Here is a 25,601-nt window from a genome sequence, read left to right as displayed (position 1 = left end):
GCAAACGAGATGTGAATTGTTTTAATGCGGCCGTTCAAACTGAGCTGAATTCTAGTTTAGATTGTTTGTCTTTAGCCTTTGCTGCCAGGGTTTAAGTCAGGTCGGATGCTGCCAGGTTTGGTGAACTGTTGTCTTTTATAAGGGATGGACATTTCTAAAGCCATGTAGGTTTTTTAAAGACAGGCAAGACCGCCAGAAATAGAAACATTTCTTGTGTGTCAAATTTTTCATCACAAATGCACTGGAAACAACAGTAGAAAGCAGCAGATCATTTACCTCATCAGACTGCATCGAGAAGACATTAAACTTATTTTAAAGTCTTGATCTATAAAATTCTGAATTAGACATCTTTTTTTTCTGGAGCTGATCATGAAAGTAGCTAAGAAGACAAACATCTCACTTCTTTCTCATCTCTGTGGTGCAAGCTGGAGCGGATAAACCCCCTTGGCTACTGCAGAGTCATTTGACATCGAAATTAATGTCAATTGTACCCATTCACATTGAAGACAAACACCAGATGTTTGTAGATGTTGTACAACATGAACAGGATAATTCTCCAGTTAACCTGGTGATCACGAGACAGAGGATACTACTTGTCCTGGTGAGAATCCTCCAGAGTTCATATAAACCACTGTGCAGTGTTTTGATGAATTCAAACTGGGCTTCCAGATAGTGCTGCAGTCTTTTTTTATTTCAATGCAGTGCTGTATTTAGTGTAAATACCTGGAAAGGGTCTCACATCTGTTTATGTCGCAGATTTATTGTCTGTGTTTTTCTCAGCAAAATTATCGAGAGAACTCAGTGCACCTGCATCTTGGAACAGGCCTGTTGATAAAGAAAAGCAAAAACTCTGTGTTCATTGCTTTCCACTTATTTTTCTGTCTGTAATGTGGCTGTGCTCTGTGAATTCCATGCCAGACTGCCCATTAGATTTAAAGATACTTTGTCATGGATGAATGTGTTGGTATGGGGAATATTATACTTTATGACCGCTCGAAGAAAGGTCACCAAGATCATTCATCTACTGGAGAACATGACTTTAAGACTAAATTTTGTGACAGTCTGGTCAATAGTTATTGAGACATCTTGCTCCTGTACAAAGTCTGTCTGCTCTGGACAGACTGAAGTTGCCATCCATTGACCCACACTGAGCACAGAAAAACAAACACATTCAAATCAGTCTGTGTTGTTGCATGAAGAATCAGCCATCAGAGAGGAGGGCTGTGATAACATGTTTAGTAAACATTGTCTTGGATTGATCAGCTTGCCTAACATATTGATGTATGTAAGTGCTGTATCGTAGGCAACTGGACGTATTTCAGTTTCTTGAAACTTCAAGAAACTGAAACGCCAAACTCCAACCAAATACATCAGGCCAGCAATAAATCTTTTGTAAAGCTTATAAATTCCAGTTTTAATTGAGACCAGGTGTCAGTTCGAGTCAGTTTAGAGGCCAAAATTGTTGTGTTAGAGACAAGGCAGGAGCCTTTTTATTCTTTGTGTTATTGTTTGAAATAAATTATAAATATAATCAATTTGTGTGGTGTCAGGACCTAGAAAGTATTAAGGAAGTGGAAAACCGTTAACTTTCACCGCTTGTCACAGCCATGGACCAGCCCGTCGCTTTTGAATGTCTTCTACTCAACACAAGTGTTAAAGAACACATCCCTGTTGTAATGGAGTTATAAATCCCAGATGTGCTCAGTCAAGCCAAGCGAGCACATGTGGAAATGCCGTATTAACCAGCCGCATATCTAGCCCCTTTCACACTGCCCTTTCAGTGGGGGGAATCATGCACCAATACTCGGCCCCGCCGTCTGTGTGAAAGTTACACAGGGACAGTTTTGCTTCGACTCTGATCTGCCTCCGAAGGTAGTATCAGAGCCGCAGCACAAGTGAGCCGGCGGCTGTGTAAATGGAAAAGCCGGCAGTACGGAACAGGTGTGTTGGTCTGATGGTGTTCACAGTCTGATAACTAAACAGATCCTTCACTCAACTAATAAATGAAACACACTTCAACCCACAAAGCAACATTACAGGACCAGACAACAGTAATGTGGTAACTGTCTTTGCCAACTTATATGAGGAAAAAAATACTGCATCCGTACGTGGAAAAGCCTCTGTCATCCTGTCTGTCCTACCGACTCTTCGTCACATTTCTGCCTGAAAAACAGCGTCTGTCCCCGGCAACAGAGTCAGATGGCTCCTGCAGTTGAATGGTTGCTTTGTCGCTTTCCATTATTGTGTTGTTGTAGTTACTGTCTCTGGAAACTTATATAGAAAAAAATCACTGCGATGGTCAGCCCTCCTGATCGAGACTTCAGTGAACTTTCCCCCAGAAAACAGCGTCCCTCCCCGCGAGTGAGAGTCAGACAGGGTCCTCTATTTACTGATGATGATTATGTAATTATGTCATTTAGAGCAAAAAACTTATTTGTCACTTTCTAGGATGCATGGTGGGTCAGGATCTCAGTCGCAACACATTAAAACTGCATCCATATGGCTATAAACAGTATTCGATAAGATTATTTTTAGGTGTTGTAAAACCCTGACCTAATGGTAGCTGAATGTGCAAAGCACTGTGGTGCTACATCAAAGGGATTTTGGGATATTTAAAGTGTTACCAGTAGGCTTAGTGAATCTGAACACTGTAGTTGGTCAGCAGTAGCATGTAAGCTGCAACAGTGGTTTCAGGGCATTATCGGGGGTGTCTGTGGAAAGTGTGTACCTGGAGGGTGATGTGGGAAGTTGTGTTAGAACATGTTAAGACATGACAGGCAGGCTGTAATGAATAGTTTGTGCAGGAAACTTTGCTCATTTCCACTCCCTTACCCTGTGCTCCTTTAGTGAGCAGACCTTACAGGGAAGAAGGAAGGTGTTACATTAAGTGCCTCCTTTTTAGAGGGATTCATTTTTCAATGTCTCGAAGAATGAAAGTAATTGAAATTTAACTAGTGAAGTTCTCATTTGATAGTTGCTGTTTGGCACAGATTAGGGGGCGGCAGTAGCTCAGCATGTAGGGACTTTGCTTGGGGACTGGAGGGTTGCCGGTTCTAGACCCCCTTGGACCAGTCAAGATTGTGGACTGGTAGCTGGAGAGGTGCCAGTTCACCTCCAGAGCACCGCTGAGGGGCCTTTGAGCAAGACACCGAAACCCTAACTGCTCCTGAGATGTACTGCTCCTGGTGCCTCATAGGGTTTCAGGAGTCCTGTGCAAGTATGAATGCTTTCTTAGCCCAGGGCTAGCCCTGGGTAAAGCACGCAAGTACTTTGAAGGTCAGCTGAACATTCTCAAATGTTGTCTTACTATGCCTTTTATCTTTAGTTCCGTTTCACACTGGCACCTCTTAGCCCCAGGCCCACTTTGGAATGTGCTAGTGTGGATGCTTTCTTTGCCAGGGCCTAACAGCTCCCTTAGCCTGGGACCAATGGCTCTCTTAGCTTGGGGCCAATAGCTACCTTAGCCTGGGACTAAGCTCAGTTTGAAACGCACTATGCTGACTCCTAATTCTTGATGTTACACTGTTTTATCTTCATACAATGGAATAATGACTTATAGTTATTGTACCATTGGTTTTTGCCTTGGTGCCCTACATTTTGGCTGCAATGCTCCAATAAATTTGTATTAAAGGCTTTGTCCGGAAAATGACTGAATGGCAGACCTAATTAAACATCTTCACTAATGGCTGCAACCTTATTTTGTTCTCTCAGTTTACATAGGATATCAGGAATGTGCTCTATTAATCACTAGGGATGCAACGGTAGAGTTTTCCCACAGTTCGGTATGCATCACAGGTTTTGGGCCACGGTAACGGTACGGTTTCGATATCTTAATATAAAACTACTCACACTAGCAAAGGCAATATTGCATGTAAAAATAATTAAAAGCAGATATAGTCAAACCACAAACCTTATTATAAAAATTTAACACTTATCTTAATTGCCTTCCATAAAAAACATATGCAGTATCCAATCAAGGTAAACGGCAAACATTATTGTAGTATTGTATTGTATTGTATTGTATTGTATTGTTTGCCTTTGTGTATTGAACCTAACAGGGCGTATTGAATCACAGTGAATCAATATTCAGCTGCTAAAGCAGCACACCTAGATATGCAGTTTCTACTGATTCATTATGTGGTTCTAATTTTGTTTCTTAATTAATAATTAGTAAAATAATAAAATAATTTTATCAGTGATTAATCTATTAAAGTTTTAAATTATTATCTAAAATACTATTCTAATTAGAAAGGTCATTTTGTTGAATCATTTCATCATGGCTTTCAAGGCTAAATATTGTATAATCATAATTTTAATTCCATATTTCCTAACCCTATTTCCAAACTCTACCATTTAGCTGTAGTAAACTGACGTGTAGCATTCAACTTACCTCTGCCTGTTCATTGTTGCTGACATTGTTTCTGTCGTAACAGTCTGTCAGTGTAACTGAATTCATTACCTCACCAAAAATATTGATAATATGAATGCTTTTCTGGTCTGAGATCAGTTCCAGTTCAACTGTGGTAAGTTTATTCACTATCTGTACTCCCTGTAGGAAGGAAATTCATGTGAATAAAATAAAGTGATGACATTTTATTTCCAAAAGATCAACTTAACTGTGATATCATAATATTCTGCACAAAACACTTCTCTGGCCATTATTTAACACCATAACTCAGGAGAAGAAGGCAGATTGTGACCACAGTGTTTCCCCCAGGATGGAGTTGTAGCAGTGGAGGTACGTTCGCAAAGTGAGCTGTAGTGCATATGAGGTGTGATAAAGCAGTGTTTTTAACTCATTTGAAAATTAAAACCACACGACTACATGTGTTACTGAGTTGGACACCAGAGTAAGTACTGTAACTCTGCTAATGAACACTCCGTTACACTGATATACTGGTCATGGATTGTGGCCTCCCTGAGATTAACGCCTATGAGATTTGACAAATAAGATGTTATTTTATGTGTCACCCCTAACACCCACTGATTGACCATTTACACGTGGCTGCTGTGTCTTGTGATCTAGAGATTGGAAGTTTTGCCGACGCGCGCGCGGTTCTTGGCAAAAATAGTCCTGAAAATGACCTGTAGACAGTCATATCCACATCATCAGCCACCAGCATTTTACTACAATTTTAATGTCTGTATGTGTAGAATATGTCACAGACATGAAGAGAATACACACAAGTAGGGGGCATTTTCTTTCCTGTGCACTACCTTTCTTTCCCTTTCTCTCCCTCCCTCCCTCCCTCTCTTTCTCACTCATACTTTCTTGCTCATTCAAAGGGTGTAAAGGAAAATCACGTAATCATATTTATTGATAATTATCAAAGGCAAACTCCATGTAAACAGATGGGGCAGGTAGGAGCCGCGCAGCAGCAGCAACGCAGCCTACATGAACTCAAACACGTGAGTGAGCAGCAGAAGCTCAGCACTGCAGCCACCACGCAGTACACAGGCATCAATTAGAGGTGTGAATCTTCACTGGCGTCACAATTTGATTACGATAAAGCTGTCAACGATTCGAATGCAAAACAATTCTCAATGATCCCCTTTTATTCAGAAAGTCCTTCCAATAATCAGACTACAGCAGTCTACAAAATAAAAGCTGTATATTTTCAATACATAAACATAAACAAAACATTTATCTATCTGCACCTTATTCACTGGAATCATACATCATCCATTTCACCAAAACGTACACTTATTACCATTTATTATTATAATCATCAGTAAGAAAATCACCATGCTATTTTATTTCATCCTATTTTGTGTGTGCGCATGTGCGTCCGGATGCGCGCAATACTTGGCTAGTGCTGGATGGACATTTTCCACCAAAAAGGGGCTTGCTAGCCAAGCTGTCCCTCTGTGCTCCCTTTGCGAGCACAAGTTGAGAGCATAAGTCAGTACTGGCTGAGTCCTCCTCTGAATTGTCTGGAATTATGCAACAGAGTTCCTTTTCCTCAACCACCACTACACAGAGCACTGCTGGTAGAGAATCCCTTAACTACAAAGTGGGATTGAGGAGCAAATGGTTCTGAGCACCATGTGGCTGGCACTGTCACACAGGCTGAAGTGAAGTGGTTTGCTAATGAGCAGTTTGCAGTGTGGAGATGAGTGTTAATCAGTGTTGAGCTGGAGCAGAGCAGCTGAGGGGATGCGTTTCCCTGCAGGCTGATGAACTGCAGGATCGATTGTCTTTAGTCAAAATGAAACATCAAAGTGAGGAGACACCCAGGGACAGAAAACAATATAGGGTTGGGGTTTTTTTTGCATTGATGTCACGTTTTCACACAACAGTCCCAAAACTCAGAGGTGCTTATAAGTCAGCAAAACTACAAATTTGACATGACTGCAGTACAAAGATGAAAACGAATGATGAAAAAACTAATGGCCGCAGGACTCAACCAAGTCTGAGAACAAAAGGGATGTCCCCAATCTCAGTCAGAGTCCTTGAATATTGTGCTGATACTGACTCCCATCTAATAGATACATGCTTTAATGTTGATTAAAAATGTGACACATTGTATTAACATGTACCCTTCTAAATTTGGCGCACCTTATTTTTTTCACACCACCAAATCCAAAAACTGAGGGTCCTGATTGAAGTTAATAAGCTTAAATAAAAAAAAATGAATTTTTAACTGCAGGAATGTAACTTCTGTCGGAGAGTAGACATGTCACTCTATTGGAGTTGGGACTATAGAAACACTCAGTCCAGAGACACCAGCTTTTTGATCTCCCATCAAGATATATACTGCAAATCAAGGATACGCACTTAATGCCACCTACACACACAGAGCCTAAGTTCCTACCATGAAGGTCTGCGCACTGTAAACTGCATGAATCATTGACTATGAAAATTCATACATGACTCTGAAACAGTACAAATCTAAACTCCACCTACAAGCTCTTTTTTTAGAGATTTCAAAGTCTGACTCAGCAGATGACACATCCTGTTGTCATGTGGCCGGATTTTCCTACCCAGCTTAGTTTGACTTATGTCTTATTCACAACTGACTATAGGAATACTGTGAAATATAGTTGGAATCTCAAGAAAAGGCTAATAAGTGGGCCTTTAGTTAAGATCATTTTGTCAAACGATATTAATAGTTGATCGATAATAACTTTAGCAGTCACTAGGCAGGCAGCTCACATTAAATATAGTGTTTTGGGTTATACTGATCCTCAGTCTCTCACTGTAATTCATCCATCCATCCACCCACATCCATCCATGTTTCTTTTTCCAGGGTAGAGTCACGGTGGCAGCAGGCTCAGTAGGGTATTCTGGAGGTCCCTCTCCCCACATTTTCCAGCTCCTCCTGGGAGATTCCGAGGCGTTTCTGGGCCAGATGAGCTATATAGATTCATTAACATAAAGTGAAATATTTCAAGCCTTTTTTTTGTTTTAATTCTAATGATTACAGGTTACAGTTAATGAAAATCAAAAATCCAGTGTCTCAAAATATTAATATGTTATTAAGACCAATCAAAAAAAGGATTTATAATACAGAAATGTTTAACTTTTGAAAAGTATGTTAATTTATTTACTTGGTCAGGGCTCCTTTTGCAAGAATTACTGCATCAATGCAGCGTGGCATGGAGGCAATCAGTCTGTGGCATTACATCTGCCTGCCTGGCTTTATTCGGTTTGACTCTGTGCGGCAGCACGGCGTGGCCGGGATTTTCTATTTTCTAATGGTTTCTTTCTAATAAACGTTGCATTGGATTAGTCACTCAGTTCTTTCTCTTGTGCTTTGTTTCCACCCCGCCTATTTGAATGATGTATTGATAAGGAGTTACCACAAACTAAGACTGTTTAGTTGTGCTATCTTACAATCAATAAATAGCAAATGTAAGTAAAAGTGTGTCGCTGATGTGACCTGGTAGAACTCGAAGTGGCGATGAGGTCTTAAAATGTATGGAAAGGGTCTTAAAAAAGGTCTTTAAAGGTATTAAATGTAACTTCAGGATTCCTGATTATACCCTGCTATTGCTATCCATGCTAAACTATTAACCACACCTCTGTTGTCTGTTTGAAAGAGAACGTTAACTGTTTAAAGGAAGTAACACTGGCGTTGAACTAATCCTAAATCTAACTAATCATTAAACTAATTCACAAAATTGTGTAGTGGAAAATAAATGTATTTTTTAAATTAACAAGTAGGGATGTCCCGATCAGGTTTTTTTTTACCCCGATCCCGATCCCGATCTGAGTCATTTAATATTTAGTATCTGCCGATACCGAGTCCCAATCCGATACTTAGCCCTAACTGCTATTTTCCTAGATAATACAGCTGCATTAAGAAAAAATTACCTGCATCCAAGCTGTTCCTTAATAGGTTTTTTTATTTTGTTGAAACAAAGTAAATACGTTCATATGGCTCTTTCTTATTCTGCATATCCTATTGCAACATTGATTTATCTGTTTTTTGTTTTTTAACAAAAACAACCAAGTAAACAAAGTCTGTAACTAAACCCTGATCCCCCACCACAGAGATGGGCTGGTTATCCAGAGCGATGAATTCAGTGACCTTCTCTGTAATATTTGTGGCCATGTCGCTGTCTCAAGGATATTTCTCTTTCCTTTTGAAAGTATCCACGAGTGTTTGTTGCTTCGGTGCCTTTGCCTGTATTGCTTGAGTGAACTTGTTGTATTCCTTTGTTTTTTATGTGCTGTATCAAATGTGTAGTATTAAATGCAGCTCTTTGTTACCAGCTTGCGAAACGGTCGTATTGCAGATCCCTATTAACAAGTTTATCTTTCTACAACATTAGTGTTTGGAGAGTCTGCACCTTAATTAAAATAAAGAACACTTTCTTGATATTTTAAACTTATTTGTAATAATTAATACCAGATCATATCTCCTTATTGGCAAGGATGTATAGGCTACAAAAAACATTAAAATGACTTAACATTCTGTTGGACCAATTAATAGTTTTTAAAAGCCCTTGGACTCCATTGTAACATAAACCCTAACCCCTTTGTCTTCTTACTTTTTCAGATATTCACAGCAATGTTGAGTTGAAGATCTCGTGACAGTGGAGGGAAAGCCAGTCCAAGCAAGTCAGTACACTTTCATGAATTTCATTAGCTGTGGTAACTTGATCTGACACCTCTGGGTTATATTTGTGTGGATTAGAAACTTCATTACCATTTATATTATTGTCAACTGTTTATATGGATGAAGTGTCTTAAATAATAGGCAACTTGGTTGTCTGATTTGTTGCTTTCAGTTGGGGTAAGAGGATTCCGTGTTGTCATTCTTACTTTTCACACTTAAAATGAGGACGTCATAAAATATTCTAGTAAACAAAAATACTACTTTGTAAATTCATGAAGTTTGGTTCCATAATGAATTTATTATGGGTCTTCTGAAATTTGTGACCAAATCTGATGGCTCAAAAATATAAATACAGCAACTTAAACGATCAATTTTGGTGATGATAGAAGGATGTGTAAATAAAATTTTCTTTGAAGCATGACCTCTTAACTTTAGCACTACAGTGGAAAAGTCTAAGGAGCTCAGCATTGATCTGAAAAAGCAAGAGAAGAGAAAAATAATTGATTTGAACAAGTCAGGAAAGTCACTTGGAGCCATTTCAAAGCAGTTACAGGTCCCAAGATCAACTGCACTAACAACTGTAATTATAAATTGCATGGCACAGTTGTGTCACTTCCACGATCAGGAAGAAAACACAAACTATCACCTGCTGCTGAGAGAAAACTGGTCAGGATGGTCAAGAGTCAACCAAAAACCACCAAAAAGCAAGTCTGCAATGAATTAGAAGCTGCTGGAAGACAGGTGTCAGTGTCCACAGTGTGCTTTGCATCATCTGCTTTGCTGCTGATCACACGGACAAAGAAAATGCCTTCTGGAGGAAAACTCTGGTCACATGAAACAAAAATTGAGCTGAACTGGACCACAATGACCAGCAATAGGAGGTGAGTTTGGAGGTGTGAAGGTGAGGCCTTTAGAAGGTGAGGATTATCTCCAAATTCTTCAGGAAAACCTAAAATCATCAGTCAGAAGATTGGGTCTTGGGTGCAGTTGTGTGTTCCAACAAGACAATGATCCCAAACACTCATCAAAAGTGGTAAAGGAATGGATCAATCAGGCTAGAATTGAGGTTTTTGTATGGCCCTCCAAAGTCCTGAACCATATCGAGCATTGTATATATTACGAAACTTTTTACCACAACAGGCACACTTACAGCCCTCTGTCAGCAATGGGTACTCTGATGTTCTACTGACTTCATACGACTGCAGCTCGCTGCACTATGCGCAGTTAATTCATCCATAAATATTAGCGGTTAGTGCGACTTGAAAGCCATACTCCTGCTGCTTTAAATAAAGTCATGCGGAGGCGTGGCTCGAGGATCGATAACGGAGCAACCAGCAGACCTGGGACCAGCTGACCACCTGCCTCTTATGTGTGCATAAATGTGCATAAAAGTAGCACTATTGTTTCCAAATGTATCAGAGTAAAAGTAAAGATTTTTCTTAAACAATCTTCTCAAGTAAGTGTAAAAGTATGCTACAACAAAATTTAAAATGAAAAGGATGCATATCGTTTATCTCAATTTATGATTGTGTTTCATATAGTATTTCAGCTGATTAAGGACACCAGTGAATGGTTTGGCACACAGTATACTGGTGCAAAAGACTGGAAACCGTGCCCCCCTATTCATTCAATTGATAATCAATTTCGAATAAAGAATTGTTTTGAATCAAAAATCGATTCTGAATCAAATCGATTCATGAGAGTGTTCTTCAGGACAAGAATGAAACTTGATTATTCAGGATGTTCCTGTTCATGATGTATATGTCAGAATCATGAGCTCATATAAGACCTTAGTGAGAAGCTTGTTTACGTTTGATCATTTTAACCAGTAAAGTTACTGCCGAAATCAGACTAGTGGAATTTTTAGTCATCACGTCTCTTTTGCTTGGTGTGTTTACACTGTTAGGGTACATTCAGACCAAATCCGGTGGTGCGGAGAAACGCCACTGTTTTGTGCGGCAATGTGGGAGTGTCACTCCATGGTCCGTGCGTGTGACTTATCGACAAATAAAAAATAACGGTACACAACCAGAATGCAAGGCAGATCATTACTTACATGTTTTAAACTGGGGCACAGGACCAAGCCGAGGGATCACAAGTGAAACATAGCGCTACACAAAGAAATGTCTGTTGTGTTGCATCTGTATGTTAAATAACATGCCCAGCTACTGACCTGTTCTGCTCTGTTTATGTTTACGTTACAATCCACTGTAATTTCAGTCATTCATGCTGCTAGTCTGATCGCCAGCTTATGTGATTGGCCACTGCAATGTGACATCGGGCTGCGTTTTACCAAGTTGAGTCTGTCTCAACTTTTTCACCGCAGCCGTCACCATTTTTTTGCAGAGCCCCCTGCAGCCAGCACCGCCGCAGCCAGAATGGACTGCCCTCATTAAAATGCATGGGAAAACCTGTGTTTTTGCCGCACTGCCGGATTTGGTCTGAAACCAGCCTTATGTTCCATCTTCCATGCAACTTCATATCCCACTGAGAGCATTTCAAAAGCGAGTGTCATGACTGCTTGATGTTGTGTACTTGCTCAGATTGTCTTTATTTATTCATTTCTCCTTGATCTTTGTGTATCTACAGTGGTTGTGTAGGCTTCGTAGTGAAATAGTTTTCATATTTGTCTGTTTTGATTGTTAATTGTTAATATTCCCGACTTTGTTGTGCTGTAGATCCTGAGTTGGAGCAGAGTGTTTTTATTTTGAAAATTGACAGGATGCACTATGCAGTCCAGCTGTCTGACTTCCTGTCTGGAACAATCTGCTGCGGCTGCAGTCCGCTTCCGTCAAACATAGACTCTCAAATGTGCTGTGCCGCAGTTGGTGAAAACACAAGCATCATCTAGAACGGTCGCAATCAGCTCCAACGACCGTATCACGGCCATAAAGGAATATTACAAAGTGCTTAAGGCAACCTGGCCTCCAAAATCCCCAGATCCCAATCCCACTGAGCATCTAGAACAAGCACCATCCATGGAGGTCCCACCATGGAAGGATAAGACTTGGGTGCCATGTTTGCACTGAAAACGTACAACTGCCTGCTCTTGTTGTCGCTTAGCAAGGACAACAAAGTTAAAAATATTGAAAAGCTTGTTTGTATATATTTTGATAGAAACTATAAGCTACACTGCTCAGCCAAAAACAAAGTCACACACTTCAATATTTCGTTGGACCGCCTTCAGCTTTGATAACGGTATGCATTCACTGTGGCATCATTTTGATAGGTTTATGCAATGTCACAACATTTATGTCCATCCAGACTTGCATTAATTTTTCGCCAAGATCTTGTATTGATGATGGGAGAGCCGGGCCGCTGCGTAAAGTCTTCTCCACCACATCCCAAAGATTCTTAATTGGGTTCGGGTCTTGACTCTGTCGTGGCCTATCCATGTGTGAATATGATGTCTCATGCTCCCTGAACCACTCTTTCACAATTTGAGCCCGATGAATTGTGGATTGTCATCTTGGAGTATGCCCATGCCATCAGAGAAGAAAAAATCCATTGATGGAAAAACCTGGTCATTCAGTATATTCAGCTAGTCAGCTAAGGCATTTAACATTGCTGAACCTAGACCTGACCAAATGAAGCAACCCCAGATTATAACACTGCTCTCCCACAGGCTTGTACGTAGGGATGTAACGGTATGAAAATTTCACACCACGGTAATAGTGACCAAAATTATCACGGTTATCGGTATACCGCGGTATTTTTAAAATGTCTTCAAAATGTTGAAAAAACACTGATACACTGATAAATTGAAATAATTTCACCAAGATTTATATTTAAATAGATTTATTATATATTAAAAGGGTTAGGGTATAAGCAGCCTGTTTTTGAAACGCGTCCTGTAATGTCTGCGTTACAGAGGTAGAATGAGATGTACTGGCAGTAGCACCTGATTGGCCAGCAGACCCTCTCTGTGAAAAAAATGAATAGAAAATGTCATTATTAATTATTACTGTCATTGTTACTTAATACTAAGGGTGCAACCAACAGATCACAAAACTCACAATCTAGATCATATCACTTTTGTGAGAAACAGGTTGGATAATCTTTTAGATCAAAACAAAAAGGATTATTGTTAAATTAATTATGAATACTCTATTTTGGCTCTTATCTCTATCTAGACACTTGTTATATTCACCATTTTAGATTATTCTTTATATATAGTCTATTCTACAAATAATCCACAAGTATTATATATTTCTGATATTACTTATATATATATTGGCTGTCTGTCTCTGTCTGCTTGCTCGTCTGTTGTCAATGGACTCGGTCAATCTGATTGGTCTAATGGCTGCTGAGCCACAGGTAGACGCTGCTCCGGTGAACGGAGCTGAGATGAAAGTCAGTCATCTCAGTCAGTTTGCATTCACTAACTCAGTCCACCCAGTACGTGTTTGTCTCAAATCCTCCTCACTGCAGCTCTGCATCAATATTTGGGGAATTATTAGGTCGACTTTAAAAAGTAAAATCTACAATTAATAAGCGGTTCAGATAACGTGCCAAATCACGGATCAACTTCGTTCAGTTATACCACTATCTGGTCAGTTTGCATTAGTGACAACAGCAAATTAGACAGAGAAAACTCGACATACACACATCATTCACCTGAGCTTAAGGTTAATTTACCTTGCATTCGCTGAACAGTTGAGGGCGATGGTTGCGCAAATAAGTAAGTAAATTGGACGTGTTGCCGCCCCTCGCAACAACTTTCTTCTTGCAGCTCCTGCAGATACGGCTGCCATCCTCGACCAGCTGTCCCTGAGCTTTCTTATAACAACCAAAATACGCCCAGACTTCAGATTTGGTTCTCTTTGAAGGCGGAAAAATGCCTTGAGGGCCGCTACTATCACGTCCACCCTCCGCCATGTCTTCTTCACTACATAACAAGCGCACGTTGCACGCTGCGCATGCGTAGGGAGACTTGGATAAAGTATCTCGCGAGTTTTCCACACCGTGGTTATCGACCGCGGCGGTTACCATGGTAATTAAAACTTAAACGGTAACCTTCACCGTCGGGAATTTTATCGTGGTTTACCGTGACACCGGTAACCGTTACATCCCTACTTGTACGGTAGGCACTAGGCATGATGGGTTCATCACTTCATCCGCCTCTCTTCTTACCCTGATGCAGCCATCACTCTGGAACGCCTTAAGGGAATTTCTTCAAATTTGGAATAAATGCCAACTTCGACTCAAGGAAAAATTGATTACATTTTGGATGTCAAAAGTCATGGTCACTGTGACCTTAAATCTTGTGAGGACAATATTCTTCATCCAATTTAAGTAGTTTCTGCAATCTCCTTAGTTGTTTTCTTTGCTTGATGCAGGCCAATAATTTGACCCTTCTGAAACAGAGTAACATCTTTTCCAAGACCACAGGATGTGTCTTCCGACATGGCTGTTCAAGAAATGAGAAGCTACTCACTGCATTAGTTAGGGCTACATAACGTGTTGCTTATTTGCTTAGTTAAATCCAGGCGTGACTTTTTTTTTGGCCAGGCAGTGTATTATTGTCCTCAGTCCATACAAAAGAATGCATGATAAGACTCAGTGTCACACCTGAGATCTGTCCCCGAGCTCTTGGATCAAGTCAGACAGTTCACACATCTACCTCGTGAATCTACCCCTGAGAGTACTAAACCCAGTTTCCCTGAACCGCACCAAAGATGTTTTTGTATTGGTCTTGTTCCTTTCTATTTTCCAGTGGTGTGAGCTGTGTGTCTCCTTAAGTTGTAATGAAACTTTCACCATAAGCTAAGCTAAAGCTGACCAGGGAAAGAACACCTAAGCTTTGTGATTGTGTTTTTCCTCTGACAATTTGACCGCTTTTACCGCTAAATAAAGAGATATCAAAACTGATGGGAAGAAAACCATGATAAGTCAATGAACACTTAATGCTTCCTACAGGATCTGTCCATTTTGCTCAGCAAAACTATGAAATATGAAATTGATACTCACTTAAGCTAATGGGCAGGTTGCTATAAAACACTGGATATTCATATCTTCCATACAGCTAGTTTGGTGCCTGTTCCCCAGTGTTACTGCTGCTGGCTGGTCTTTGTGGATCCCAGAGGAGTATTCAGCTCTACTCAGTAATCCATTAAACAGCAGATGCTCATTATGACCACAGTCTCCCCACACTGCTCCTCCCGCACTTCATTTATTATCTGTTCCTCCCCCTCATCTTCCTCATCTTCAACGAATCTGTCTGTGTCTGTCTGACATTTTATTATGCCCATATACTTTGTGTGTGTAGGCTCAGTGTTTATTCCAGTTTACTACTAGATGTTCTTGGTAGTGCTTAGATGCTGTATGTGGACAAAATAAGAACAGTCTATAGTAATAGCTCTGCATTAATTGCTATCTGTGTGAAGCAAATTCCACATGGCCTACTTGTGACTCAAATGCAGTTTGCTACATATTGATGGTTTGGGCTTATTTTAAAGCGTCTTGCCTAGAGACATAGTTATCCATTGTTTGTGACTAATGCACCGGCAATTCAGACCATGTGTTGGGTTCTCAGCCAACAAAAGTTGATGACACACTTTAATAGACAGTTGAACTCAAACCAGAAAAGAAAACAACAAAAAAAACAACAGGATTTCTCATCGGCAGAATTAAGAAAACAAAATGGCAGAGTGGACACCAGGTGAACTGTGCATGGTAGCTACAGTTGTGGTCAAACGTTTACATACACTTGTAAAGAACATACTGTATATATCACGGCAATCTTAAGTTCCAGGGATTTCTCCAACTTTCATTTTTATGCCTCCATGCCGGCGAGAGCCAGGGCCAGAGGCCATTCTTGTGAACGTGAAATCTCAAAAACTGTTTGAGGGGGTTTCTTCAAACTTTGCACAAATGTCCACTCTGGCTCAAGGATGAACTGATTAGATTTTGGAGGTCAAAGGTCAAGGTCACTGTAGCCTCATGTTAGTCTGTGCCATTCTTGTGAAAAGGATATCTCAAGAACACTTTGAAGGGTTTTCCTCAAACTTTGCACAAATGTCCAATCTGACTCAAGGATGAACTGATTCAATTTTGGGGATCAAAGGTTACAGCAACCTCATGCCTCATGAACAGATATCTCAAGAGATTTTCATCAAATTTGGCACAAACCCACACCTGGACTCAAGGATGAACTTATTCAATTTTGGAGGTCAAAGGTCAAGGTCACTGTGACATTGTGTATTGTGAAAGCAGTATCTCAAGAACGCATTGCGGGAGTTTCTTCAAATTCAAAAGCAGCACAATGAATTGTAACAAGTGATCACTTTATTCACTTGTGTTCATATGTTCACAGACGTATTAATGCTATACCATCACAGTTTATGCCTGCACATTCGAAATGTGTGGGTCAAGGTTGTTATGACCCGCACCCACCCAGCCCATTATAAGAGCCAACCCATACCGCCCAACCTGTAAAAATAGGCGCTAATCGCTGATCCGTACCCAGCCCAACTTGCAGAACAACTTTATGCATTATATTGGCACAATTGTTAGGACTGAGGATAAGACAAAGGGCAAAACTGTGCACCACTGTGCTCTCCGAGGTGCTGATCCCACTGCTGGGGTTGAAGGAGTCCATGGCCAAATAAATAGAGTAAACGAAAAAAAAAAAAGTGTAAATGAATTGTGCCAAATGGTGGTATTTATTGCTGAATGGCAGCGAAAGTAGTTTGAACATTTAGACAAGTTTGAACATGGACTCTGCCTCCCTTTTTCTATTTCTCACACACCAAAGAACACCACATTCCTCCCATTGTAGGTGAACGGTTACAAAATAGTTGGTTGGTTCTAAGTAGGAATGGGGGTATATATGATTTTAACGTGGCTCACGATTGAAACACTTAGAATAAGTTGATCGTTAGCTTGATGACGTAGAGACCTACATTGGGTTACATTTTATCACATGACTTTGAATTGCTGCTAGAGGGAGCATGCATCCCCCAGGCTATCAACTTAAGTTTCACAAAATCACATTCTACCTTTCACAACAGGCATTTCTCCTTGTTGTGTATGCTCAAAGCTTGTTTCTAACAACATACTATTGTTACTCTTCCAAGCATTACTCCTGGTAGCAGGCATTTAAATCTCAGATGTTGAATTAATCTTGAAGCCTCTGAAGTGAGTTTTTTAAAACATTCCCAACTCAAATGCAATACCTAACTGATTAGATAATGGACTTCCCTTTCCATGTCGTTTAAGTTAATTTCACACACACAATTCATGTGTTTTGTTTTATCTGACCCTTAACATAAGCACCACTCTTACTAACAATTAAATGTGTTAGAGAGATATGTTTTAAAATAGTTTGTCTAACCTCCTCTTCATCTGAAACATTGATAGACTTCTTCAATGTCCAGCTGGCATTTGTGTGTCTCACTTCCATCCAATTAAGTTTTATCCATCACCTCAGCCTTTTGCAAACATTAGCTATTCAATCTGGTGTCTGTTCACATACAATCAGGCAGACAAATAATGAGCTTTAAGACCACGACAGAACCTGAATTGAAGTCCAAACAGTGTGGGCCCTCTGCTGACTGTGGTATTGTCTGCTCTGTGTGTGTGATGCCTCACAGTATTCATGGCCTCCAATTGCTGTGGGAAGCTCCTTTAATTAGCACTGTGAGCCAAAAGAATCAAGGCATGCATGTGCACACATCTACACGCATGGTTACTATACTCATACAAAGGCAACACAGTCTTTGTCTCTCATTCATACCAGTCTGACAGTGGTTGTTCTAAGGACCACACATATATAATTATATGGGGTACTTTGTCAGGGTCATTGGGAAGGCAACTGTGTTTGAAGCTTTAACTAATAAATTGCATTTACACTATGAATGTGTGGCTACTTTATCACAAACTATGGTTAACGATCCCAAGTGCATTCATAAGTACATTGGTCTTTAGACTTCTGAGTCATTTTAAGCATCTATATTGATGTTCTTACTTGACCATTAGTTAAATTTTGGTCAGTACTGTAGACGGACTGTCTCTGTATGTCTAGTATTTGCCCCCACTATAAATTCTTCTTTTAACATGGAAACATGGAGTCTCCTGGAATATTTAACCATTCCATAAGGTTTATGTTCTGGCCATCAGTTTCAATTATTTGCATGTTTTCATTGCATGTTTGTTTTGTAGGGCAATGGGTTCTTATCCTTCTCTTGAGTCTAGCTATGAAAAAGAAGTCTGCCAGGCACTAACCTAAAAGTGAAATGATTTATACTGCTGAATGTTTTGTCAGATTTCTACAAAATGTAATCTTAGGCTTCTGTTAAGCGTTTTAAGCTTGGAGGTTGGATGTTTCCCACTGTAATGCACTTGGGACATCATGTCCATCTAAGCCTTGAAGTGCTCCACCTCTCTCTCTTTGCTTCAGTGTCTATGCAGAAAATAAATGTGACTTTTTTCTCTCCTCTACTTGAAAGTATTTAAGGGAAAAAGCCTTCTTTGTCTTTATTTCATGTTTAAAGTCTGTATTTTGCTCAGACTGTATGAAGTTATTGGGTCATTCCATGCCAACTCAGCCAGAATTCAGAACTTCTTGCTGTTCAAGTCATGGATTTTCTCGAGAAACAAAAAAAAATTTAGTTCATGGTAGGGCTGAACGATTTTAGGAAAAGATCTAATTGCGATTTTTCTGGCAGATACTGCGATTTCGATTTGATTCACGATTTCCTTCAAATCAAGCTTCAGTGCAATATTCACAATGTACAGTAACATTAAAACATTAAATGCTATTACTCTAATGCAAGGATGAAAACTAAAGTTAAAAATTGCTTCCAAATGCATTTATTAACTTAATGGATATTATACACTGGCAAAAGATGCTGTAATTGTAGTCTGTTTGCTACAGTGGGCCTGAGTATCATTTTCACCGGACTTTTCACCAGACTTTTTCGTCATGCATTCGTCATGCAAATGCCTGTGGTGATTTTTCAAGTGCCGGTATAAATTGGTTGTGTTTCCGCTGGATGTTGCAACTTTAGCGCGACAGGTTTTGCACAGTACCTGTTTCTGGTGCACGTCTGCAGCCTCAAACTCGAAATACTCCCAAATGACCGATGTGCTGTTTTACTTGGGGATTAAATCCCCTAACTCCGCTTCTGGTCCAGCTGAAGCCATTTCAGAACACGTTAAGGAGCAGGTTAATACTGATTGGTTAGCGTGACCTGTCCACGAGTAGCATGCCGCTTCTGATTGGTGAGCTTGGCAGGATGGTAGGGAGACGGCATGTATGTGTAAAATAGTTGACACAACAGATCCTGGGTCAGTCAGGAGCGCTGCAAAAACCGCAGCTTTGGCGATCATATGATCGCGTTGTCTGAAATCATTCAGTCCTAGTTCATGGGACCTTGCAAAATCCTATAGTTTTACTCCAAATACTTTTTTGTTAGGAATTTTTCAACTTTGGCCCTAAATTTGCCTGCCTGCTATTCTCTGTCAGTACTTGAAGTGCTCGGTTTGTATGACACACTAAGTAAGTAAGCACAGTGTCTAAAGATGCACACATTCCAGCTGCTGCCATCAGGCAAACATTATAAGGTTCCACTGGCCCAGAAAAACCATCTATAAAAAATCCCTCATCCCCTCTGCAATAACCACCCTGAATAATCAAAAATGAACACTTTGCTGCTGCTTTTAACAGCCCCCTCCTCCGTTTTTTCTCGCATGATTGCACTTAAATGTTGTTTTTTATGTTTGTTTTTAATGTTCTTTTATACGAGCCTGTCAAAGAAGAATTTCTGTCACTCATGACAGACAATAAAGTCTATCTATCTATCTATCTATCTATGCCAACATGGTCGGACTGGCCATCGGGAGCCCCAATGGCCTGTCCAAAACTGCTGGGGGTTTTTTTCCGCTTCAAGCACTGCACATCCGCTAGATTATTCCTCTTCCTGACACAGACACTTGAGACTAGGTCTATGTTAGACCACAAACTGCTGATTGACTGTATAATGCATTCTGATGAGGAGGAAACGTGGCCTATTCTCCTCCACTGACCAAACTGCACTGGCAGCTCAGAGACAAACTCGCTGTGCCTGGAGAGCCTGCATGACACTCACTAGCAACAAATTGTGTATCCAAAAACCCATAAATCAGAGTAAATTAATAACATAATTTTAGAAAGATCAGACAGACTTCTCTTGTAGACAAGTTATGGAAAATGAGAACTGCATGGGTTTTCCTTTTGTATCAAGCAGCAAAAAAGCTTTAGCAGGACGATTTGAGATATTTTGCTGACATCGCACATCATGTGCGCAGTGTTGATGCTGAAACGATATATCATGGACTAAACAACCTCTTAGATGTGATAGAACTTTATTAATACTACACAAAATCTAATTTGGTTGTAACAAAGTGGAAACTAGTGATGATCATTTTTGAAAATGAAAGATTCTTCAAAAATTTGACTGTAAACACTCTGCAACAACTATTTAGATGAATAGATGTTGCAAATCACCCTGGGGGTTTTCTTGGATGCTCAGGACAAATTTCAACCCTGTCCAGTCAAAAATAAGCAGTAAGTAGAATAGCTTAGAATACACATACAAATAATCACAAAAATGATGAACTTTAGGTCTGAGGGGCTAACATTAAAAAATAATTTTTCATAAAAATTATTTGAAGTACAATAATAGGTTTCTGCAAGGTTCCATGGATTAAATAGATGTTTTTTAAATGATTTTTTCAAGAAAATCCTTGTCATGAACTGGGAAGGGCCTAGGTGAGTTGGTATGGAATGACCCCACTTAGATTTGTTGATTAAATCAAACAGAGCTTAGACTTGTTTTTGTCCTTGTAAAAGTATATGTTTTAAATTTTCTCTCTTTCTCTTCCCTCTCCACCTTCTCTTTCTGTATCTCTCTCCTTCAGGGCTCTTTCAGATTTGGGATAGAAGGTTTACAGAGCTGCAGTACTTTTCAGGTAAGAATTATTATGACAATAGATCTATCCAATAACTGATTTGTCAAAAAGTTCTTTCTCTAGGAGGAGAAACCTTTTCTTTGGATTATTGAATATTCCTTTAGCAGAATACATTCTTAACATTCAAACATTACCTCTCACTGAGTTGCAGGCATGCCAGAATTGTACAGAACAGCTATGATGATTGAAAGTTCATTGAAAATGTACTACTTCCCTGAAGGTGTAGGGGGTTGCTTCACTTCCTTTTTTTCCTCACCTTCTTCACCTTCACCTGTCTTTATCTTCTAGCTGTCTTTTTCTGGGATGTCCAGGCTTGGTGGCCTGAGGGGGTCCAGCCCCGAAGCACAGGCCACCAGCGCAGACACAGTACACAAGCATCCACAGATGGACACATCCACGTGTAGAGAAACCTGCGCAGCTGTTTGAAAGAGAGAACTGACCAAGCAGCGGGAAGGCTGAACTTGGGACCTGATACTATGGACCCAACTGGTCCTCAGAGAGATCATCTTCGTTGGTGCCAGCTTTGATTCGTCCAACTTCAATTCCTCCGTCTTTATTTGACATTGGGCATTCTATTTCACATTCCATCCATCAAATAATCATCTGTCCTTCCCTCTGTTTATTCAGTCGATTGAGATTGTTTGTTGCGCTGCAGAGCAAGAAGTGGAGGGCAGGTAATGGATGATGCTGGCCATGGTGACCTAGTGTAAATGGCTATTCCTCAGCACAGCTCAGTGCCAGTATCTACTGCTCGATCTTCCGCCTCCATTCCCTCCTCCTCTCACTCCTCCTTCACCTTTCTCCCCTCCATCCCTGTTCACTGCTGCTGGTTGCTGCCCATTCCTGCCTCTCCCCTCCAAAACCATGGTAGGTGCCGGCTTGGGTGTGTGGAAGCTAATGAGAGGTGTCCGCCAGCTGGAGCTTCACCGCCTCATCCTGGCACTGATCATCTTCTGCTTGCTATCTATGGCCTTCTTGGCTTACTATGTCTCCAACAGCCCGAAAATCAAGGAGGCCCCCCCTTTACCCTTCAGTGACTGTGGTGGAGGAGGGGGGATATCACCTGGAGCGAGTACCGGAGCTGCCGGAGCAGGGCCGGGTGTCCAGAGGGCACCACTCTTCCTTCCCTCACGCCAGGGCCGACTTCGACAGGTGAAGGCGGTGGACAATTCCAGGACACAGCCTGTAGTTTTGGTGTTTGTGGAGAGCATATACTCCCAGCTGGGCCAGGAGATTGTAGCCATATTAGAGTCTAGCCGATTCCACTACCGGACAGAGATTGCTCCTGGTAAAGGTGACATGCCCACATTGACAGAGCATAACCGTGGACGCTACACACTGATCATCTATGAAAATGTGTTGAAATATGTCAATCTGGATGCTTGGAACCGTGACTTGCTAGACAAGTACTGTGCTGAGTATGGAGTAGGTGTCATTGGCTTCTTCAAAGCTAATGAAAACTCTCTTCTCAGCGCACAGCTCAAAGGTTTCCCGCTTTTTCTACACTCACACCTGGGACTCAGGGATTACCGCATAAACCCCAATGCTCCTCTGCTTTACATCACCAAGCCCAACCAGGTTGAGCAAGGCTCTTTACCAGGGGATGACTGGACCATTTTCCAGTCCAACCACTCTACCTATGAACCAGTGCTTCTGGCCAGCACCAAGTCGTCTGAGGTACTGGCACATTTTGGACCCAGCCCCCTGCGGGCCCTCCACGCCACAGTGGTCCAGGACTTGGGGCTCCACGATGGCATTCAAAGAGTTCTATTTGGGAACAATCTCAACTATTGGCTTCACAAACTAGTGTTTGTGGATGCCATTGCCTACCTGACAGGAAAGAGACTGTGTTTGTCCTTGGACCGCCACATCCTGGTTGACGTGGATGATATATTTGTTGGCAAAGAGGGAACCCGTATGAAGGTTTCAGATGTGGAGGTGAGTGAGCCTTGTCATCTATAGTAACACAAGAGACCACGAATGATCAGACATTAATTTTACTTGCCTCTCATATCGCCCAGTAGTTTTGATTGTTCATAGGCCACACACTGTGTCTGTTAGTGAGAGAAAGAGAGAATACTATGGCTGTGTCGAAAATCACTTACTACTTACAATAAAGTGGACTATATAGTGAGTTTGCCATTTTCTAGCATTGTCCAAATGTGTAGTGGAAAATGTTATACCCTATATAGTATCCCGCAGTGCATTGTGAAAAGTAGTCTACAACTGGTGGTCACTAACCAAGGATTATATACCTTATGCATAGTGTTAAAGGGGGAAAAAGGTGATGTGAAAAGTGTTTTTTCATTTTACCGATGAGCCCATTATGTAGTCCTCCCTATAGGACTACTTTAAAACGTAAGAGCTGTTGCAGGTTAAATACTCCTATCATCTATGTTTTAAAGGATTGTAGGCAGTGTTGAAAAAAGCTTAAAGCAACTACAAGGTTCTGTTTGATTATTTTTGCGGCCCCTGTTGGAAAAAAATGTTAGTTTTTCCAGAAATGAAGACTGCAATTCCCATGAGCACCACTGCCTCGTGTTGTAAAGAAAATGAATAATAAGATAATGTTGTCATCAAGTGAGTGTTAACGTGGGGTGTATTTTTCCTCCTTTTACAGGCGTTGCTCAACACTCAAAACAAGCTGAGAGCTCTGGTCCCTAATTTCACCTTCAACTTGGGATTTTCTGGAAAGTTTTATCACACAGGTATGGCATATCTGACAGTATTGTATCAGCACAGCTTTCTGGTTAAACACATTCTCTCATTGCACAGCTCTGGATCTTTGCCTTTGTTTTTGTAACAAGCAAAGTTTAAAAAAAATACAGCACTATTGGCATGAATGAACTAGCATGTGTTAACCTTTGCAAAATCTTTCATGGGAATATGTAATGTCGTGATTGTAAGAATCAGTGATTTTTTTTAATAATATATTTTACATTCATTTGCTGAAATGTTTTATTACAGTTTTACTCTTAGCAGAACTAAAAACAAATCAAGATCATTATGTTATTGTGACCAATTCCAATTCAGCTCTGTCATCTCAGGGTATCTGCCAGTACTGAGTACCAATCTGACAGCAGTACTATTGTCTTTAACAGACTCAATACCTTATCGCTCACAAAGAGACAGTGTTTAATGTAGATCAGGCCACAATAGTTTTGCCTAAACTGTGTGTGTCTGTGTATGTGTGTGCATGCGTGCTTGCGTGCACAGGAACTGATGAGGAGGATCGGGGAGACGACATGCTGCTGCAACACAGGATGGATTTCTGGTGGTTTCCTCACATGTGGAGTCACATGCAGCCTCACCTCTTTCACAACGTCAGCGTCTTGGCTGAGCAAATGAGGCTGAACAAGATCTTTGCTCAGGTTCGCACCACTATCAGACATGACCAGCACCACTAAGTGTAGTTACATGACTTGTGTAAAGCTACATGGAGATTAGAAGGCGTATGTGACTATGTGGTTATATGATCAATAGAGGAGCTTGTAGTAAGAGGATTTGTGTGTTGTGGTTACGAGTAGTGTCGGAGTATTCTGATCTCTTCTCTTTTTTGCTTTTTTCTTGTGCAATAGACCTCTTACAGTCATTTGTGTTAACAGCTGTGGAAGTGAAAGTTTTTAGAAATGTTGGTCATTTATACGAGCATTACACACCTGCATGGGGGTTGGGAATCAGCTTTCTTGCCTGTTTGCTCTTTCTCTGCTGACCTCCACATTTGCCCACATCCTGTCTTCTCTCCACACTTCCCTCTCTCCAGGAGCATGGCATCCCCACAGATATGGGCTATGCAGTGGCCCCGCACCATTCTGGGGTTTACCCAGTTCACAGTCAGCTCTATGAGGCCTGGAAGTCTGTGTGGGGCATCAAGGTGACCAGCACTGAGGAATACCCTCATCTGAGGCCAGCTCGTTACCGCCGTGGCTTCATCCACAATGGGATCCAGGTCAGTCTACAGTCCTTGTTCAATACTTGCATTTCAATAATGTTCCCATCAGTAAATGTAAATTTAGAAAAATAAGGGTAAATGTGGAAGTGATAATGAAACCTAGCAGCTCAGCAGCTTAGATGTTCTTTTCTATGCAGCTGTGTGGAGACAGTTAAGCAGAAAATAGTTCTGTGAAAACGTTGCACAGCAGGGTTTGTGGCTTAAGCTGAATACACAATAACATAATATGCCTTCTGTCACATACATATCAGAGTCACAAAATAAATTAAAATAGAACTTAGGTAAACAGAGAAACCTGCACATTCACATGTACAGGAGCATGGTGTACAGGTGCAGCAGTACAAGGTTCTGCAAAAGGTTCAGTCCTTTTGCAGAAGGAAAAAGCTGTCCTTCAAGCGAAATGTTTTGTTGGACAAAGACCTGTGGACAGAAATGGAACAGATAGTGAGCAATGCCATATATGATTTTCAAATGCCTTTGTGTTGCACTGTGGAGGTAAAACGAAGATGCAGTAAGCACCCTCCAGTCTATTCCGGACTAAAGTGTCTTAGAGGGTCATGAATATTGCAGTAAAAGCATTCTGATTAGCGAGTTACCCATCTTGACAAATATTGTGTGGATCAAAGTTAAAT

The 25,601-nt window shown here is 40.7% G+C and overlaps 1 protein-coding gene across 2 annotated transcripts in view; it reads left to right on the top strand.

The window, feature by feature from the left end:
- ndst2a (N-deacetylase/N-sulfotransferase (heparan glucosaminyl) 2a) overlaps positions 1-25,601 on the top strand; it is a 46,919-nt gene that overhangs the window by 4,033 nt on the left and 17,285 nt on the right. Inside the window, exons 2-7 of one of the 2 annotated variants that reach the window (XM_073481341.1) lie at positions 9,006-9,067; positions 20,967-21,017; positions 21,306-22,955; positions 23,638-23,725; positions 24,234-24,388; positions 24,781-24,966. In XM_073481341.1, the coding sequence (XP_073337442.1) occupies positions 21,882-22,955; positions 23,638-23,725; positions 24,234-24,388; positions 24,781-24,966 (1,503 nt within the window). In that variant the 5' untranslated portion in view covers positions 9,006-9,067; positions 20,967-21,017; positions 21,306-21,881. Of the gene's footprint in view, positions 1-9,005; positions 9,068-11,485; positions 11,570-20,966; positions 21,018-21,305; positions 22,956-23,637; positions 23,726-24,233; positions 24,389-24,780; positions 24,967-25,601 lie in introns of those variants that run through there. The other variant, XM_073481342.1, reaches the window with a different exon arrangement.

The sequence above is a fragment of the Pagrus major genome, chromosome 15, assembly GCF_040436345.1.
Source record: "Pagrus major chromosome 15, Pma_NU_1.0".
Taxonomy (NCBI): domain Eukaryota; kingdom Metazoa; phylum Chordata; class Actinopteri; order Spariformes; family Sparidae; genus Pagrus; species Pagrus major.
Note: the sequence above shows the minus strand (reverse complement) of the source record. Positions and strands in the feature narration are given on the sequence as shown.